This window comes from Perissodus microlepis, chromosome 7, assembly GCF_051167445.1.
Source record: "Perissodus microlepis isolate ML-2025 ecotype Zambia chromosome 7, ASM5116744v1, whole genome shotgun sequence".
Classification (NCBI taxonomy): Eukaryota; Metazoa; Chordata; class Actinopteri; order Cichliformes; family Cichlidae; genus Perissodus; species Perissodus microlepis.
The window spans coordinates 42,954,063-42,974,190 of NC_140467.1; the positions used below are offsets into that span (position 1 = coordinate 42,954,063).

General features: G+C 38.7%; 2 protein-coding genes across 2 annotated transcripts; both read right to left on the reverse strand.

Annotated features, from left to right (window-relative positions):
* Positions 1–1,933: 1,933 nt before the first annotated feature.
* smad4a (SMAD family member 4a) lies at positions 1,934–9,215 on the reverse strand. Its single transcript, XM_084935224.1, has 11 exons — positions 8,846–9,215; positions 7,222–7,514; positions 6,942–7,116; positions 6,680–6,709; positions 6,397–6,600; positions 6,058–6,165; positions 5,547–5,597; positions 5,251–5,434; positions 4,982–5,150; positions 4,682–4,820; positions 1,934–3,908 (listed from the first exon to the last, which is right to left on the reverse strand). The coding sequence occupies exons 2-11, from the start codon at positions 7,459–7,461 to the stop codon at positions 3,697–3,699; spliced, it is 1,512 nt and encodes a 503-aa protein (XP_084791350.1). The 5' UTR covers positions 7,462–7,514; positions 8,846–9,215; the 3' UTR covers positions 1,934–3,696.
* Positions 9,216–15,991: 6,776 nt separating this feature from the next.
* LOC146383780 (bone morphogenetic protein 10-like) lies at positions 15,992–18,705 on the reverse strand. Its single transcript, XM_084935229.1, has 2 exons — positions 18,334–18,705; positions 15,992–18,067 (listed from the first exon to the last, which is right to left on the reverse strand). Exons 1-2 carry the CDS (start codon positions 18,659–18,661, stop codon positions 17,025–17,027), a joined length of 1,371 nt encoding a protein of 456 aa, XP_084791355.1. The 5' UTR covers positions 18,662–18,705; the 3' UTR covers positions 15,992–17,024.
* Between the last annotated feature and the right edge of the window lie 1,423 nt (positions 18,706–20,128).

The window sequence follows — 20,128 nt, forward strand, 5'->3', positions numbered from 1 at the left end:
GCACTTGTCCTGCTGGCTTAAGAAAAAAAAAGTCACTGATCGTATTGTAGAACTAGGCTCACATAAATCCAAGATTTTAACTGTATTGAATAGGAACAGCTTGAAAAGTCTCCAAAAAGAGCCAAGCAAACGGAGCGTCGGACGAGGCACTGCCTCCCTGACTCTCGATATTAAACTGAGTGCAACTTAAGAGAACAGAGAAAGTAATGAAAAATGTCCAATAAATGGAGAATTTATTAATCTCTTTTATATTGTGGAAATCCTTATATAAATATGTGTTCACGTAATTGAAAAAATGAAATGCACCATTCCCACAGGCTCCTTTAATGGGGTTGTGTCTATAAAATGTTCAAATTTGTTGTAAATCTGGGTGTACTGTTAGGAATAAAGGTTTTGCAGAATACTTTTCTTCTTTGCTTGGCAATGGCATTTTTACCTTTCTCCAGCTGGATTATGTTATCATCACTCAGAGATGAAAAATTTTGTGCATTCGAAGTGAAAATGGCTTAAAATGGATTTACTGGTTTTCCTTTAGGATCAAAAGTGCTTTCTGGTCTTGCACACCCTGCCATGTGCTGCTAGAAGCTTCTTATTTTTGTATCTCTCTCACTAAGTTTAGCTCTTTACCCAGTTTACTTTTACCAGATTGAGAAAGCCAAATCAGCATCTGGCACAATCTCAAAGCCTGCCTCTTTCCCAAAAGCTGGACCAATGTTAATGCAGCCAACACTATTATACTTTATTTCTGAGTGTCTTTGAGATTGATGAAGATTGTTTTTGTAACCACTGTTTGCAAATTTCCAACTAAGACCCTGGTGAAAGCTGAGAATTGCCTCTTCAGCTGAACAATATGGCAGCTTCACTGACCCATAGCGGACTCCAGTGCCTTTAATTTCACCCCGGCCAGAGCAGTGGGCCTTGGTGACTATTGGGTCTCTGGTGGGCTACAGATAGAGGCTACAGAGCAGACATTTCCTTGCACAGGTGCTGCCACTAAGAATGCTGAGGAAGCATAAAGATGTCCTCAGACTGGACTCCTGATTATTTACTGGATTTGACACACGCACACACACGCTCATGTTGCTCATGGTAGATTGCCTGCATTTTATTGTACAGAACTGGTTAATGAACCATGATTAAAAACTGTAAGTAAAATGCTCTCTCATTAATTTTTTTTTCTCATAATCGTGATTTGTTTTGAATATTTTCTGAATGCTGTGACCCGTTTTGAGATTTGTAATTTTCCTTTTTTTTTTTTTTTTTTTTTTTTTTCTAAGTGCCATTTGACAGTCTAGTGAGTCGTGGCCATCTGTAGCACCCTCTAATGCAAGCACAAGCATTTGGGAGTGGCGTTTAGGGAAGGTTTCTATTTGGCTTCACCCTAGACAAAAGTGTGTGTATATATCAAAAACAGAAAAGGTATATTTATTTGTGTCTTAACTATTTCATTTGTTCTTTTGGTGAACATTTTATCTGATATGTTGGCTCAAAGTGCTTTTGTGATTACGTTTTCCCCCTTCTTTTTTTGGATAATGTATAGTATCTGATATAATATATACACACAAACTTCATGTGACTTTCCTTTTGTGTGCTGTTAAGTTTTCTTCATATAATGTATATTTTTCAAAATTGGCAAAGCAAACCAACGTGTGTAGGATGATTTGTATTGTGTATTTTGCATAAAAAAAAAAGCAAAAAAAAAAAAGATGATTCGGGGGCTTTTATATTTACGACATTATCATTTAGTGTGTCGTATTGATGATCATAGAAACTATTAAAGACACATGTAGTTTGTTTTTCTGAATATTTCAGATCTCAGCTCAGGCTAGCTTTAGTGTTGTTTTTCTTAAAATTTGTGACTTGTCTTTGCAGTAATAAACGTTTTCTTGTTCAAAGTCAGCGTCCTTTTTAACAAGCTTGATCCACTCACCGAGCGATGCCCATTAAATTTTATTCAACCATATGCATACATATAAACATCAATAGCATTCGAACTCTGTATGTATTCAGATTGTATGGCAGAATTGTAAAGAAAAGCATGAAGTTGCATTTCTTGAAAATTGTACAGCATTTTTCTTTTTATCGTTTTTTTTAGAACGGGTGGTTCATCACTGTAAAAGTAGCAAAAAGAGTATAAAATACTGCAACAGCTGTAGGTAAACAGAGCTCCAGATAACAAAAATATTGTTTGATCAATAATGCTGAACAAAACTAGAATGGTTCTGATAATTAAAACCGAGCTTGTACAAGCGACATAATACTGAAATGACTACAGTCCAATAACCTTTTCGCTTTTTTTGGCATCAATATGGCTTACACTTCCTCTCACAGTTCACCCCTCAGTTACTCAGCTAGAATACGTTAAAATAAAAATGGGTAATTGTGAGCCATCTTAAAGAAATACTCCACCTAAAGTGTCTCTAAAGTATTGAAGTCAGCCAAATACACCAGTCAAACCTGCTGCGGGTGAGTGTTTGAAAGTAAAAACAGATTTTGGGCAGATAGCGCAAGTAGTTTGAAATGAAAACCCTTCAGCTATGCTAACAGATTATATGATTACGACAAGTAACCACAAATGAGACTATGAAGAAGACAAATTAATTACAAATTAATAAAGTGCTAAAAGACACTAAGCTAGTAAAAGAAATACAGTAACATAACACAGGCGTGAGATTTTTATTTTTACTATTTCCTAATTTCAATGAAAATTTGGCTTGGAAAATTTTCAGTCCAAGCCATTACTTTCTCAGGGTTAGAACAGCCTTGACTGGTTGTTAAAAAAAGGAACGTTTTATGGCGTTGAAAGAGAAACTGAGTTCATCTAAAATGGGCTTTTCAAAATGCTCTGTTATTACAAAAAAAAAATTCAAAAGGAGAATATAAATCATAGCACATCAAACAAAGACTGCCAGCACTGGAAAAATAAGCAAGATTACAGTTTACGAGAGCATGGGTAATGTAGAACATAATTTTACATTAATGTCCTGATCTGTGAGGGGGAAATAACTCCATGTACATGAAGCCATATAAGAGAGCCATAAGAGGAGGACTGGACCGGCCGTATACTCCAGCTGAAATCACATTTAGGATGAGTTGGGATCAAACACCTAAATTGTTCGAGAGCCAAATATTTCACTAAATAATTTACGCAGGAAAATGGATGAATTGGCTTCACACAGCATCAACACTAATGCTGCACTAATATTCTCAGTGAAAATATTTTCTTTAATTCTTATTATTGTACCTTGAGTGTTTTTGTAACCTCAGCCTTGAGGTTAGAGGGGCACAGGCCGTGTTCGTTTGATGTTAAGCAGCCTCGCTTAGTAAACAATCAGCCTCCTTTTTCATGGCCGTCCTCTTCCACTGCGCTGCGAGTCCTCCCAGTGTGACTCACATGTTCCTCCAGCTGTTTGGAAGTCACTGAAACTGCAAACCTGGAGTCTCTCAGAATTCTGGAAACTGCTTGCAGTGCTGGATTTTAAAGAAGTGTGTTTTGGAGTATACTGCTGGCCTTCATGTCCTCCTTCCTACTCCTAGAAACTATTAACCATCCCCGTGTTTGCAGTCCTCCTTTGGCACTCCAGGCTTATAGTTGGAGTTTTTCTCTTAAGAGTAGAGTCTGATTTTTTTTGTTCTGTTTTTAACTGTTATTTTTCATTTATTTATTTTTTTAGTTTTTTCCTAATATGTTTTAACTCAGTCAAGAGGTTGAGGGTCAGCTATGGGCATGGTGTGCAGAACTTCGTCCAGTAGTTGCAGGGCTCGGTGTAAATGGATCTCAATCCAACAGGGTGTCTCTTTAATGCTTTGCCGTGGGTAGTCCGGCCCCCAGCCCTTCACGAAGCTCATCCGGAGGATGCACAGCCTGCGCAGGTCATCGACCCCAATGCCTGCAGCAGCTGACAGACCTGCAGGGGAAATTACAAGCGGCAATTTTTAGATCGACGTGGCACTACAGGCCAAACCAAAGCAGAGAAACGTGAGGCAACTGAATCCGTGTGTCTGTGTGGAACATACTAAGTAGGTACAGTTACCACACAGAGACTACTACTAATATACTTGTTCGTCCCACTCACATCAGGTTGCATATTGTACTGCATTTCCACTAAATTTAATTTAGCCTTCTAGCCTTACTGACTACTCAAAGCACTGCAGACTAAAGGTCATCCATTCATACAGTGCTTTACTCTACACCCTTCAAGCACTTTTTCTACCTTTCATCCATGCACAATTGAGCTAAATATGCATGTAGCCAGATGAAGCCCACACAGGCACAGGAAGAACATGCAAGACACACACAGAAAAGACTCAGTCTACCCACTGCACCACCGGTCAGCTATAAAGAAGTTTCTTTCATTATCATCATCATTATCATTGACAGTTAAAGAAAATTAAGTTGTTTTTAAAAAGTCTCACAAAACAGTCTGACAAAACCAACAAGTAAAGGAAGGAAAACATTGTTTGCTTTAATGCATAAAAAGACAAACTGTGCATAACAGGTTATGAATAAATACATTTTACCACTCAAGGACCTTTCACTTTCCTCATCTCAAAAGTGCTTTGGTCAGTTTCTTGTCTGATATTTAACATTTACCAAACATAAATAGAGCTTGTCATAAAAACACAAGTAATCATAACAATATACTTGTTCAAGGCTAAGAGTGGCAGTAAGAAGACTCACTGATCGCAGGGGCGATGCCTCCCACGGAGCCTGGACCTGGAATATTCCCAGCGACTGCAGCTGCTTGCGCTGCAGCTGCTGCCTGAGCCGTCGCTGCCTGCTGCTGCATCTGCCTGTGGCACTGACGCAAGTCAAACACCTGGCAGGGGACAGGGCAAATGCTAAAAATCTGTCTACAAATATTGAGAGACTCCGTGTATATATGGTCAAAATTCTCTACTAGTACAACGAAAAGGGGACACTTCACATAATCTACTGAGATTATCATTAGTCCAAATCTCATAATTATGCTATTCGCACCTTAATGTAAGCACTGGGGTAGATCTTGTGAACTGCGTCGCCAGGTGCGCGTCCAGCCTCGCGGTCCAGATAATAGCTCTGCACAAACACTGCGTGATCACTCAGACAGCGCACCCAGACATCTCCTTCACCTTTGCACTCAAGCTGCACGCCTTTGCCGATGTGGAGCCTAACGACATGAAGGACAGGAAGTAAATAGTAACCATATTTGACATGAATTTCTTCACTAAACAATATCATGATATATTTTAAAGTGTGTGACATAGTACCTGGCTCTCTCTATGTTCTCCGTCCTGTGGACATTGCTCAGTTGACCCAAGCAGAAGCGATCCCCTCCTGATGGATCGACATAGCCATCCACAGTCACTATTGGACATGTGGATGGAACTTTAAACGTCTCCCCAACTTGGACATCCATCTCAAAGTATGCAATCGAACACCAGTATTCTGGAGCTGAAACAACCAGCAAGCAACCAGAGCTCAATCAAGTTCACTCATAGCACAATTAGGGATAAAAAAAAAATTTAAAAAGCAAACTGTCTTTGATCTTCTTCTTAGTACTTACCAGGGTGGTTGGATATGGGTGGCTGGAATGCAATTTCATTGGTAACAGGCCCTGTAAATCATGTTGAAAATAATTACATGTGTATTTAAACAGAGACATTTTATTTAGAAGTGAGTATTGAACACATAGCAGCTAGAGCTAAAAATGACCAAAAGAGGCTGACTCAGAAACATAATGCACTGACCAGACGTCGATGGTGAAGACTATTTTACTAATTTTCAAATCAACTTGTAAATTTGATAAGCTTAACTCCACTCACACATTAGAAGTATTATCTCTAATATCTTCAATAACTCATAAATAAACCATCACCTATTTGGCTTCACGTCTCTGTAGAATACTAATGTGTTCTGCTACAGCAGCCAGTCTTTAACTAAACTACTTAACAGGGTTAATTAGCCTAATAGCACATTTGTCTCCACTGGCTTGAACGCAGAAAATTACAAATGAATTTATCAGATTTGACTTGTCCAAGCTGTGCAGAACTTGTGCATGTTTTATATTCACTCACAGTAATGCCCTGTGTGAGGCATGGGCGGATGATGCTGTAGGTGCCCATTCTGGTGCTGAGGCCCCGCTGGGGTGAAGCTGGGGTTTCTGCTCCAGTTCGGGGTAGGATCTGTAAGCATACATTTAAAACAGCTCCATTAATAAATAGCTTAAAACAAAAGGCTAAATAAAAGTAACTTTGGCTAAATAAGTAATCAAATTAATTAATTTCCTTAAAAAATGCTTATTTAAATCTAACAAACCCCAAGTGTAAAACAGCAACATTTAGATTCACAGTGTTTTTAAAGTAGCTGCATTATTTTAATTTTGCAGAAGGTGCTGACACTGTTTCGTGACTTACTTGAGGGTCCGGCACTAATGGTCGAGAAAGCAGAAGTAGAAGCTGAACTGCTGCCCTCTGATGGGGGAAGTAGAGCAGGGCTGTTGAATGTTTCCTGTGGGCCCGGCCTCGACGGTGGATGCTGGATCGTCGGCAGGTGATTTTCAGAGCTGGAGTGAGATGGCTGGTTATCGTAGTCATACTCATCCTTTACTAAGAGTGGACCTAGCAGAACAGGACGTGGTTAGAACTGAAGAACATTCACAGAAATCTATGTTGAGCAAACAGAAAATGCTCACCCTACCTGAACTTGAGAGGGTCAGTCCTGATAAGTCTGCAAACACATTTAACAGCGAGACATTTTAATCAGCATCACTCTAAGTGTGGCTTAATAATCAGAGTAAAAATTAGGCAAGAAACTTGGATATTTTAACTAAATATTATGTATAAATATGAGATATGATATCAAAGAAAATGATCACATTGAATAAACCATAACATTCTTATATAAACCCTTTATTAGTACTCTATATATATTAATAACTCAAAATTTAAAATCTACTCACCAATTCCAGGAGAGACAACCCTCTCGTAGTGGTATGGGTTGACACAAACATTGTCACACTTCAGGTCAAACGCATACTGGCAATATTTCACGTGTTTTAACTCATTCTTGTGTAGATCAGGCCATCGCCATAATCTGGCATAGACAACGTGGGGAAACCCTTTCCGCCCCGCCACCTAGAGCAAAGAGGTGCATCAAATTAGACAGGTACTTAAGTTTTCCAATTTACAATCACAGGGTGTAACACCAACAAACACAGAAGTATGAATTTGCTACTTTACCTGTAGGCGTCCATCCAGAGTCCGCTGTATGGTGACACACTTGCTAGGATGAGCTCCATTTGTAGTGATGGCTGTAATAAGGGAATCCAGCTCATCTTTCTTCTCCTTGAGCTTCTTGACGAGGCTCTCGATAGCTCGCTTAGCGAAGCTTTCGCTCTCTCCTCCCTGACGGTGGCACATGAGGCTGTGCACAATGCTCAAGCAGGCATCATTACTCGTGGGGGTGCTTGTGATTGACATCTTGCTCCTTAGGTTTCAACCTTGGGGAGGCTTTCCAGCTGTATCCTCTTTACCTTTACCAGAAGAAATGAGAAGGTAAAATTACTGTCGAGCCACTGTTGCCCAAATTTAGCAACCTAAAGCAGGAGGAGAGCTGTCTTCAGTGAGAGTTGAGATAATAATCAGGATTTCACACCACAATTCATAAAGTAAAAATCAATCTGTGAATCACCTCAGGTGGGGAAGAAAACTAACTAACACTCAACGTACTGGCCACAGAAAGAAGAGTTTTTCTGGCAACTTTTCCAAAGAAGACTGCTCAAGGTTGTCTCTGTATCTTTGATTCTATACTTTATGCACATATGAACAGGTGCTGATAACAATGTTGTCATTCTGACATCTGAGTTGTAAAGCACATAATTAATTTGTAGCCATTGCTTTAAAGTTCCCATTCATCCATTAGCAACACTGCATTGACAAATACAGTATGTTGTACTGGGAGCAAAATAACTTCAGTTTCTGAAAAAACTCAGTTAAAGTTTTACTTATTACTACAGTCTCACAAAAAAAAAATGTAACTAGCCTTTATCCTAATAAAGTCATTCCATCTTAAACAGTGTAAACATTCTGATTGACCAATTTGTAAAATTTGAACTTAAATGTTATATATCTTTTTCTTTGAACTCTGGAGCCATGCTCCAGATACGAGCATGAAATTTGCTTACCATAAAAGCCAATCAGAGTCTGCAATTTGGGGCGAAGATAAAAGAAAAGTTCACATTTCTAATTGTCTGTTTTCGGTATCTGTCACAAATTACAACCCCTAGTTCCCTATAACGCTAAAAGAGGCTAGTGATAATTTCAGGCTTTTATCTTTAATAGTTTTTGAGATATTCGTGTTCAAACAAGGCCTCAAATTTCAAAGTGGGGAAAAACGTGCTGAAAGTTGACAGATTTTTGAAAAATATGTGTCTTTAAAAGTATTACATATATGAAGCTAAAACTTCACACCCACAATTATACCTGTACAAACTATGGATCATTACATTTTTAGGCAAATCGGAGATGAATGAGCAAAAAAAATGTTTTGTTTTGTTGTTGTTTTTAAAACTGGTGATTTAAGATGAAATCACCATATAGCTAATGGAAGCGGGCAACTTTATATTTCCTCTATTCCTTATACCCCAGTATGATGCAGCCCAGCCTGGTCGGTACTACACTGCTCGTGATCATGAATAACTGTGTATTCATATTAATGCACGTTTAGCAAATGAACAATTAATGAACAGAATAAGGAGAGCCAGCAATTTCCAGTTCATCCTCTGTTAGCATTAGCTAACAGTGGGTCAACTAATTCTATATATAAATCACAACACAAATCAAAGAGGAAATGTTGCGCACTTACAGTGATACCACCGAGCTGCAGCCTTGTTCCTGGGTGCAGGAGATAATATATGGTTTACTTTATCTACGAAGTGCCAGCGTTAACTAGCTCGCCTTAGCGTTTTTTCGGCTAGCTTGCTAGCACACGCTAACATTCATCAACTTCACGCCTAGCTCGCGAGGGTCTTCTGTGATGGACCAAAACCTAAAAACCTCGTCAAACGTTTCAGTGTAATACTCGCTAAACTCGCACTCGTTTATATGTTCGACTTCTTGTACTTTACTGATAATGTGAGGGGGAAATATAAATGCTAATAACAACGCGTTTTACTAGCTAGTTAGCCACGAAAATAAACAAAAAAAAAAAATCTCCACCCACCACGCTCCATCTGCGCATGCCCACGCAGGAGATGACAGGCGTGCCGCTGCGGTGCTGTTTGTTTATTTTACAGTAAAGACAGTGAAAATCGCCGCGCTGCTGTGAGCTTAAAGCTCATATCTGAGAGCGAAAAGTGACTAAATTGTTACAGCGAACCTATTCATTTTACAAGTATCAAAGTCTCAGTGAGTTCTGGGATATTCTACGTGTACACTGCACCAAATATTAAATTATTAAAAAAAAAAAGATGTGTTCCTTTGTACTTGATCAGATATTATTTATGTTATTCATACCATGACTTCCTGTCATAAGGCTTTCTTTTGTTACCCCTAGCAAACCAATGTTTTGAACAGCATGGCTTTGTGATCAAAGCCACAATTAACTGTTCCTGAGAGATGCATAGAATACATACAAGCATAGAAAAAAACATTAGTCTTGGGGTTTATTTGTATGCTACATATGCTGGCTTTATTGTGTAAAATTGCTTTATGTTTAACATTAATATCTGTCATTGCTACATATATAAGTTTAAGTATTTAACATTATTTCAGATGCAGAGTTAAACTGGTGACAATGAGTCGAGTCTCAGTCTGGGACTGTGAAAAATGACCTTTGGCTGGGCTAAATTAAATGGGTGGATCAAACTATAATCATTAAACAAAAGCTATGATTTCAAATAATTGATTAAAAACAACCGGGACACTTAAACACTAGTTTTTCCAGGAAGATCTTTTCTGGTTCTGCATACAAATAAACATTTATTTCCTGTTGCATGCCACTAGTTTCTACCTGTAAATGCATGGCCAATCATGTCCCAGTCAGCTTTAACATGAAGCTACTTCCCACTGTTAACAGAGCAGTGTTTTAGTGACGTTTTTCTCAGTTGCTTTGATTCATATGAATAGTTTTACTCTCCCAAATTAGACATCATCAATTGTGTAAGTTGGCTGATCTAAATGACAAAAATCAATCAATATCCTAACAACTCAAATGTGTATTGTAAAACATTTTACAGTAGTAACAATTAGGGATGGGTATCGTTTAGGTTTTTCCGATACCGGTGCCAAACCGGTACTTTTGAAACGGTGCCGGTGCTTAAACGGTACTCAAACCGGTGCTTAAAGAATGGAGAACACCAACTTTGTCCAAAAACCTCTCATGTTCAGCTGTTTTTTTGTAAAAAGATAACAATGTTAGCCTTTTCTGCAGCTATGGGGCATATATGGTATCACTCTTGGCTGGAAGCAGTGCTTAAACAATGGAAAAAACACAAACTTTATCCAAAAACCTCTCATGTTTAACTGTTTTCCACTTTTTCTTTGGTCATTTTAGCCTTTTTGGCCAGGGTGAAGGGAGTATCTGCCATCAAACAAGAAGACAGCCGCATGTAGCTACGACTGTGTTTGCTAGTTCACCTTACATGCATTAATGTAATAACGTGGTGAGCCTACTCAACGTAAATTACACACGAACAACATTAAGCTACTCACGCAGAGAAGAACGGCTGCTGCTGCCATCATCATCCGTCATCATTTCTGCTACACTGGCAGGGCTAGGGGCCAGGACTCTATTCTTCGGGTTTTTGGGGGATGTTGCTCCGGGTCCGATAGCTGGCAACCCACCCGCAGTAGATGTGCACGGAGTGAGGTCTCGCAGCAAGCTATCAAATACGGCGCATTTCTCGGCTTTTAAAAAAAACGCTATGCGTCGCCAGGTGTTTCATCGGATTTGAGGTGTTACCTCCTTTGACAGTATCACAGTATCAGCTTAAAGCACTTGTTGCAGGCTGCTGAGTTTGCATAGTTTGCTGTGAAGTACAGCCATACATTTGACCGGTCCTCCTTGGGCATTTTTAATCTGTAGCTCTGCTCTAAAAGAACGTACGTACCTGGACCCGCCTACTATCCTCGGAAACGTAAAATGATTGGTTAGAATCTAAAGTGTATCACAGCTCAGGAAAAAAAAGCACCGAAATAAAGCACCGAAATGTGCGCTGCTTTTCGGTCTGGTTACTACCGTTTATGTCAGAACCGGTGCCATCATGGCACCGGATACCGGTACCCATCCCTAGTAACAATATACTTTTCCTAAAACAGCTCATACATGCAGCATAACACTATGTATATATAAACTGCAAAATACCACAACTCATCTCAAATCTGTGATTCATGTGTCAAAATCAAGATTTTTGCATGAGCGTATAAGTCTGTGCAGCCAAAATAAAAAATTCCTTTGGCACAGTGCAAACCAGGGGGGTGGGAACGGTTAGCTATTTTGTCACAATGACTCTTGAAGTGTGTTACTCATTGTCTAATTTCCTAAGAGTTTTGTTCTGCAACGCTTCACTGACATTGAACTCCTGCTGTGCCACACTGTTAATTTTCTGACTATAACAGACTGACATTTTGTAGTAGTTATGAAATGTTGCATTCAAAAGCAAGGTTGGAAAGGAAAAAAAAAATATTTTCTTTCATGTCAAAAAGAACGTTTTCACAGGACTCAATGCAATCCTGTGAATAACTAAGGAGATTTTTATTGCTTCTTTTAGTGCTGCTAATCAAATACACTCTATGATCATCAGAAAGTGTGAGCATCTTTATAAAAGAAGAAGTTTGAGAACATTCAGCTGTGTGCTAACCCAAAGCCAAGGAGGAAAGAGATCAACAATGACCTTGGAGAAGCAGGAAGGGTTATTTATTATTATTATTATTATTATTATTATTATTATTATTATTATTATTATTAACCTTTATTTAACCGGGGAAAAAAACTCTTGAGACTAAAAATGTCCTGGCCAAGCAGGACAGCAGTGCCATCATAGTTTCCATAAATTAATAGCACATACACAAACAAATCCATACACCAGCTAAGTGTGTATGGATACATGATCCTAAACACACCAACAAATCTAACAAAGAAATCTGAAAAAGAAACAAATCAAGATGTCCCAGACAAGTCCTCGGCTGAAGTCCTGTGGTACAACCTTAAGAGAGCTGAGCATAAACAGTTGCCAAGAAAATCTTAATGAACTGAAGCAATATTAAAAATGATGTGGGCCAGAATTCCTCCATGACAGTGTGGAAATTGATGCAGTCATACAGAAAACAATCATCTCGAGTTATTAATACTAAAGGTGGTTTTACAATAACAGGCCATACTTAGCTTTTCATAGAAATCCTGGTAAAACCTTTTTACATGGATGTAAACGACAGACACAGTAAGAAAAAGACAGAAATTGTACACAGCACAGAACAAAATCCTAATGATCTGCAACATGTAAGGCATGGCTGTCGACACAGAGCACAGGCCTACTGTGTACAATAGTACGTTATAGTAACAAATCAGTGCTGGAAATTGAGGGTGATCCTGACGCTTGCCTGGGCAGCAGATTTTCATCCACGATCTTTTCTCCTACATCTTCCTTTATACTGTTGTGCTCTGTTTTTACTTTCCTTTACATTGCTATATCATCACATATCCTTATTCTTATTGGCAGGCTGTTGCCCACATTAAATGTTTATCTTAGCAGCTCCTCCAACACCACAAATTACTGTAACTCTGCTGCGCTCAAGCTCTATAAAAATGCTTTACAGTCTTCATACTCATGACTTCTAATGTGTGTGTTTGGCAGATTTTGACAAATAAACAGGCTATTCTGAATATGATGACTCACACAATGCGATAGTGCTGCATTAATTTGGACAATTAAAGTATTGAACTGATATAAATGTCTGTTTCGCTCACACAGACAAAAGCAGGATGTAACTCTTCACACTGTAAACAATTGCACTTAGTCATTTGCCTTATTATTTATTATGAGCACATGTTTAGGGGGATTTTACATATTTTGAAAACTTCAGCAGAAATATTCGAAAGCTACTCGAGCAAAAAAATATATAGAAACTTGCAGATGATGTTTGAAGCACACAATGCTTTTCGGCCAGCATTACACTGAACGAGAGAACGATGTGTCCTTTACATTATATGCAAATATAATGGCAGAATAAAGCAGAATGCAGAACCACGTGTTCTTGAAGAGTATTTCTTTGAGTACAATACAATAAAAAACACAACAGCAGTCAGCTATCATCACAACATTAATAGTCTGTAATAGCAGCTACTCAGTGTCAGTCAACATATGCAGTACACAATTATTATGGAATTAGAAGGTGAAGAATACACCTACACAGTCCACTATTGTTCTGAAAGAATATGCATTTTTACCACCCTGGTTTTATACAGCATCAAAGTAATGCTGTGACTCAGCGGGTAAAATTTCACTTTGACAGTTAAAACATTTTGGAGGTTAATAGTGTTTTGTTTCATGAATGAACTGTTGTGGAAAGTGCATGTTCAGTACTGAGAAATCTAAAAAAGGGGCCAAGAAACGTGCCAAAGCGGCTGAGAGCAAACATAAAAGAAATGGTCTAACATGAACAGAAAGCTTTTCAAATGTCACGTTCTGTACCTTTAATCTGCAACTGCTGTAACAGCGAGCTTGACCTTTTATGGGTTTCGCTGCTTTGGAAGAAAGGAAAGCCTATTTAATGAATGTTTCATAGATATTTTAGGCTGAGTAGAAAGTGTTTACATGTAAAATGTTTAACCTTAATGAGATTATGTTTATAATTTAAAAAAAAAAAAACCCTTTGCAGAAATGAAAGTTCTTAATGATAAGAAAAACAAACAGTAAGACTTTTTCTTGTCATGAATTTTCATTGAAGCTCTCCTGTTGGCTTCATTCTTGGTATATATTTGTGGCTCATGCTTTATGCTTACAGTTTTATGCTCTCAGTCACTTTGGTGCTTTTCTCAGATCAAAATGAAAATTCTCAAAACTATTAATGCAACCTCCGCAACATTTAGTCATTTGTGCAATTTCTCCTTCCTCTGAACAAATTGCAAATGCTCTTGGACATGTATCAGGTGCTTTCATACAATTCTCTGCCATCGACAACATTATCATTTGCTTATGTCATGTCAGTCAAAATGAACTATACTTTTGGATGCTAAATAGTAGTTCATAATAAAAGTAATAGTCTTTATTTCATTGCTTGAGTCATTACATACAAAATTGGTGAATTCGTTTTCAAATGCTGTCAAGCAAATGTTATACTTTTTTTTCATTATTTTTTCCTGTCCCTGAAATTGAACAATTTCTCTCATGCCATACTCCCTGAGAATGAGAGGGGTGGATGTCAACTCAACAAGTATGTTGTTGTGTGGGATAATGTCCCTTTTCACTACTCACATCTGGTCAGACAGTGGTTTGCAGCACATGACAGAATACCTGTTGAATATCTCCCTCCCTACTCCCTATTCCTTAATCCGATGGAGGAGTTTTTGTCTGCCTGGAGGTGGAAGGTTTATGACCGGCATTCACATGCACAAATGGCCCTGCTAGCCATGGATGCAGCATGTGACGACATCACAGCAGAGTCATGCAGAGGGTGGATTCGCCACTCCAGGAGATACTTTCCTCGCTGCATTGCAAGGGATGATATCCGTTGTGATGTAGATGAGAATATGTGGCCAGACAGACAGGAACGTCTGAATGTGCCAGAATGATTTACGTATGTTCAGTTACAATATGTACTGTTATATTGTTCACATTTGTGCACAGCTCTACCAAAAGGGTGTTTCTCACGTTTATTCTAAATACGTGACTGTAGAGTATTTTTCTTTTGCACAATGTTGTAGAATTACAAAAATCCTACACAGTAAAAATGTGAAACATACGTATTCAGTGTCTTGTACTCACTTACTTCCATAACTACAGGAATGTCTAACTTTACTGTATATTTTACTGTACATGGCTGTGCAAAAAGTGTATAGTGCTCTCTTGAGCATTTTCAAGTAGTGTCACCGAGTTCTGACCTTTTTTTGCATTGGAAGACACTGAGAGAATACTGTACACTGTCCTAATGAAAACATGACAAAGCCATTTGATTATCTTGTTCATCAAGATGGTGTCAAGACTTCTCATTTTGATGACACTGACAGTTTCATTGACATGAATACTTGCTTTTGAGGAATGGATTATCGATTTTGAGCAAGTGACCTGCTTTTGCAGGTTATCCACTAGGTTTTGCAGTTTGCACTAATTGTTTTGAGAAATACATTAACTGCTGTGTAAATGTTAATAGTGATGTGAGAAAAGCACCAAAGCGACTGAGAAAAACTGTAAAATAAAATATTTCCCACATCCATTTTAAATAAGTTCCACAATGATAAATTAATCCATTCACTGCCTGTCCGTATCTCTGCCCTGCACACTTGGCCCATGTAAATCTGTTCGTTGCGTGAGGATCCTATTAAGTTCCACAGTGTTATTCCATTATTGTTATCTACTTCCGACTGTTAACAGCAAAAGCTAGGTGATGATGTGACATGTATTTTTTCCATTTGTACCGTTGCCTTGGTCTTGATAAGAGTGTAAGCATGTCAGTGTCAAAAAAGGGAAGTGGGAGGGTTCAGAGGGCAGCAGGGAACCTGATGGCAGAATTGTCATTAGGACAAGCTGGCGCTCGAGACCAGGAATCTGACACCACCTTCTCACAAATGCTACCACTTGGAGTGGCGTCTCATCCTGAGTGATGGCCTACAAGACTCCAGGCTCTGACACCTCTTTATCACTCTGGTATGGAAGCAGGCAGAGTGAGGCCCGCCAGGCATGTGGCGCTAGAGGGACGGGGATTACAGCTGACTGATGGGGAGTGCGGTGATTACCTGACAATGAAATATGTTGCACAAGCTCAAAAACTGCTCAGTGAACATATTTGTTTTTAGATATTTTATTTTTTTTCCCAACCGTATTAGCATTTATGTCAAAAGCCAAAAAGCAAGATATGAATGGTTGGTATAAAGCATGATTTCACAGCAGTCGACTGCAAGATTAAGCAAGAGAAATAACATTTTTCAGACAAGAAGCCCCCGAAGAGCTCCAACACACCGTAAAATCCTCTCCTGGTCAAAAGCCATCGAAAATACATTTTCTGCAAGTATGGCAAGCAAATAGGAGAAAAAATGTCAGTCTTTAAATCATCTGGCTCCGACATGCCACAGGGCAAAGAAGCAAATTATGTCATTTAGAAATTTGTGGCTGAATATCTCAATATAAAGCATTTCAGCAGGATTGTTATTCAAATAACACATAAGGCTTTTCATAATTTAAAAAAAAACACGCATTACAGTTTATGTAGTGCATAAAATATGTATAAATTATTGAAATAAATATAGATATTGAAGAAAATGTGGAGACTTACAAAGTTAGTTTTTTGTTTAATTTCTCTCAGAATCCCAAAACATTCAGAAGGTTATTGCTGTTGTCTGCATTATTTAGCTTTTTGGCTCACTCCTCATGATGTGGCATGAGACGGGAACAACATTTATACTTTGATTTTCAGATATTTGCTGTCAGACAATCGTTTCCTCTCTCTTGTTTCGGCTACAGTAATAGATGATTGTGGTTAATGATTTGCAGCATTATCGATCGGCTTATAGTCTACATTAATATAAGGATTATTGATTTATCTTTATACAATTGCAAATTTACATCATGTGTTCATTTCTAATTTACAACTAAGTCCTGACCTGTGCTTTTTACACACCAATGTATACGATCTTAGATAGATAGATAGATAGATAGATAGATAGATAGATAGATAGATAGATAGATAGATAGATAGATAGATAGATAGATAGATAGATAGATAGATAGATAGATAGATAGATAGATAGATAGATAGATAGAGATGTTTCTAAGATGATGACTTTTAGATCCATGACAACACAGTCTTAGTAATAAGTAATACTCTGAGGACTATCTGCAGCCACACTCTGCCACCACCATTCCCTCATACTTGTGGTTGAAAGTAATCGCCCCATTATCGTGATAAAGTAGTGAGATTGGCTCCAACTTTGTGGGTACACAGCAGGCACGCGGTGCTCTATCTGGATTCTTTATACTCAGCAGCGTCTGGACTATGGCATGTTTGGTGGGGGAGACCTCAGAAGTCATAGGCGGGTTGCATACGCCATTGCACTTGTACGCTTCGTAGCCCAGAGGTTGGATGATCCATGAATCCCAGCCAATGTCTTTAAAATCCACAAAGAGAGGTGTTCTTTTGCATGACTCGCTCTTAACATTGCGACGGATTCGAGGAGGTGCGTCATAGATAAGGTTGGACTGCGGTTGCATGAGAGACTGTTGGTTTTGCTCGTCCTGTTTAGCATGGCCGTGATTAACATGCTCCCAGAAGGGATCTTGGCCCCTGCCCATGTTCTCAGGAAGGTCATTCTCGTGGTTAATCATTTGGATGAGCTCTTGTTTGTCCTGTTTGCGGTCTCTGCTCTGATCATCTGAGAACACAATCATTATTGTATTGTGTTTCCCGTCCAAGCTCCTGTCAATGTCCACCAAAGTTTCTGCCTCCTCTGTGGCCTCTTGTGTGGCCCCTTCATCCTCTGACCCCATACATGCAAGATGAATCTCAAGTCTGTGAGTTGCACACCCTGACTTCCGCCAGAGTGTAACCACATGCGTCAGTTCAAATGACACCCAGCTATTATCTTTTGCATGGATATGCTTTGTCACCAGTTCCTCCAGATCCTTCATCTCCAACACCTCCTCTTTACCCCTCCTTCTTCCTTCTTTCCCCACCTCTTTAGTCCAAACAACTCCCTCATGTATTTTGTAGATTGTCACCTTGCAATCAAAGCCAGCAGATGGTCTTTGGGCCTTCCAGACCAAAGTGAAAAGTCGAAGTTCAGCTAATGTTATTCGTTCGTGGTGAGGCAAAGAGATATTAAACAGCAAGGGATATATCCTTATACCCCTGGGTGTTATACCGTAGGGGGATGAATCTGAAATTAAAGGATGAAAAAGCGTGCTTCAAACTTTTTGTATGAATGCGCGTGATCAGACTTAAGGCACTCTCACTCATAAATTGTCAGGATGAAATAAAACAATGATAATTAGCATTTACAGTACATCACTTTCCCCTCCATAAGTCAAAACTGTTGAATAATTTAAATTCCTGAACACAACATTAAACGTGACAAGAGTGTGAAGAAAGAAAAAATGTAAGTGGTAATATTTAAATATTTCCAAAACAAAAAGAAGCTTGTACCTTCATTATTGAAGCTGCGCACAATGTTGGCTGATGGCACAGCAGTCCGGTCATTAGCAAATCGGTTGTACAGCTCAAGCATGTACTCTGGCGGCTCTTTGTGAGCAGCAATTTGCCGGGTCTGGGGCCTCAGCTTTGTGAGGTTCAGCGTAGACAGAAACTGGCTTAGAAAGTCCTGTGCATCAACCAGTGGATTATCAACCACAACACTACCAAATGATGCCCTGTGATGGTTCTCAGCGGGGTTGATAGGACTGCTCAAGCTCAGATGAATGATCACCAGAAGCAAGTAGATAAACCCAAGGTTGGAGAAAAGTGAAGTGATCATGGCTGAATGGAGGAAATGCTTAATTCCAAAGAGTAGACATCAGAAAGGAAGATGAGAGCCTTTGGAGAAAACACCTTGTTCTAGAGGTTTCTCTGTTAAAGGCCAACAGGTTGCAGTTGGGGACAAAGGGAAAACAGCTTTGCCCTTGTTGATCTGGTGGTTAGGTTCTGAGGGCAGGGCTGTGCTGACCAATGTGCTGTGCATGTTTGGAGATCGCTAAAGCATGGGCTGCCCTCTCTCTCTGCACAAGGATCTTATGACATTTAGTCCACTGATATTCTCATTTACATGCAGTGAATTTAGGCAAAATAAAGTTGTAAAATCAGAGTAGAATGTTCCATTTTAAAATCAAATAATCTTCCGTGTGATTTGGGTGGTTTTCCATATTTTTTAACCACAAATTGAATTTTACATATAGCACATAGGCTTTCATATAACTCACGCAACCCATATTTATACTTGATACTTATTATAATCTCATAGATGTCTTGTATTTATTTATTCAAGCTTTACCCCCTCGGTTGCGTGAAACATTTCAATTTGTCGTACATTCTGTACGTATTGCAGAATTAAGAGAAAAGTTGAATTTGACTTTGACTGCACTTGCAAAACGAATTAAAAATAAAATATACTGGAAATGACTTCAGTTTTTGCCTTTGAGAGTTTTTCTCAGCACTTCCTGCCTGATGTTGAGACTGATCTCAACATGACTGTGACCCACTAAATGCAGGTAATAGATTACAAATTGACTGATGTATTGACAGTTATTTTTTATTGTGTCTTCCTACTGTTATTTTATCTGTGTTGTGATTTTGTTCTTTAAGTCCTTGTAAGGTGTCCTTGAGTGTGGTGAAAGGCACCTGTAAATAAAATCGATTATTGTTATTAATATTAAATAAAAAGTATCAGCATTTTATGGTTTGCAATCTTCACAAAATGTCTCAATTTTTGATTCGCCCTCTTAAATAAGATTAAACATTTTTACAGGGGTGATGAAATCATAATCCTGTTTGTGCACGGTTTTATTTGATTTTTGTATCCACAGCGGAGTAGTTCTGTGAATTAGCCCTGCTCCGGAACACATGTGAAAAAATTCAAAATACTGTTTGTATGTAGGCTGGTTTATGAGATATTTTAAAGACTAATGTCCATATTATATATTACTTTCATCTGTTACCTGTCTAATACAGCTATTAATGGGCTTGTTTAAATAATCTTTGATGTTTTTGGCACTATCTTTGAAACTATAGGCACTCTTTTTTTGCTTAAATTATTCTCCTAGCTTTCCTCAAGGAAAACCAAAGCCAAATGTCATTCCCATCATATGTAATGATATCTTAAGGCAGATTATAAGCGTCGCCTGGAGTGCTGCTGTGTTCAAAGTTCTGCAGAAAAGAGTGTCGCAAAATTGCAAACTGAGTGCAAAGCAGACAATGAGCATTCAGTTTCGGCATGCTTGGTAAACAA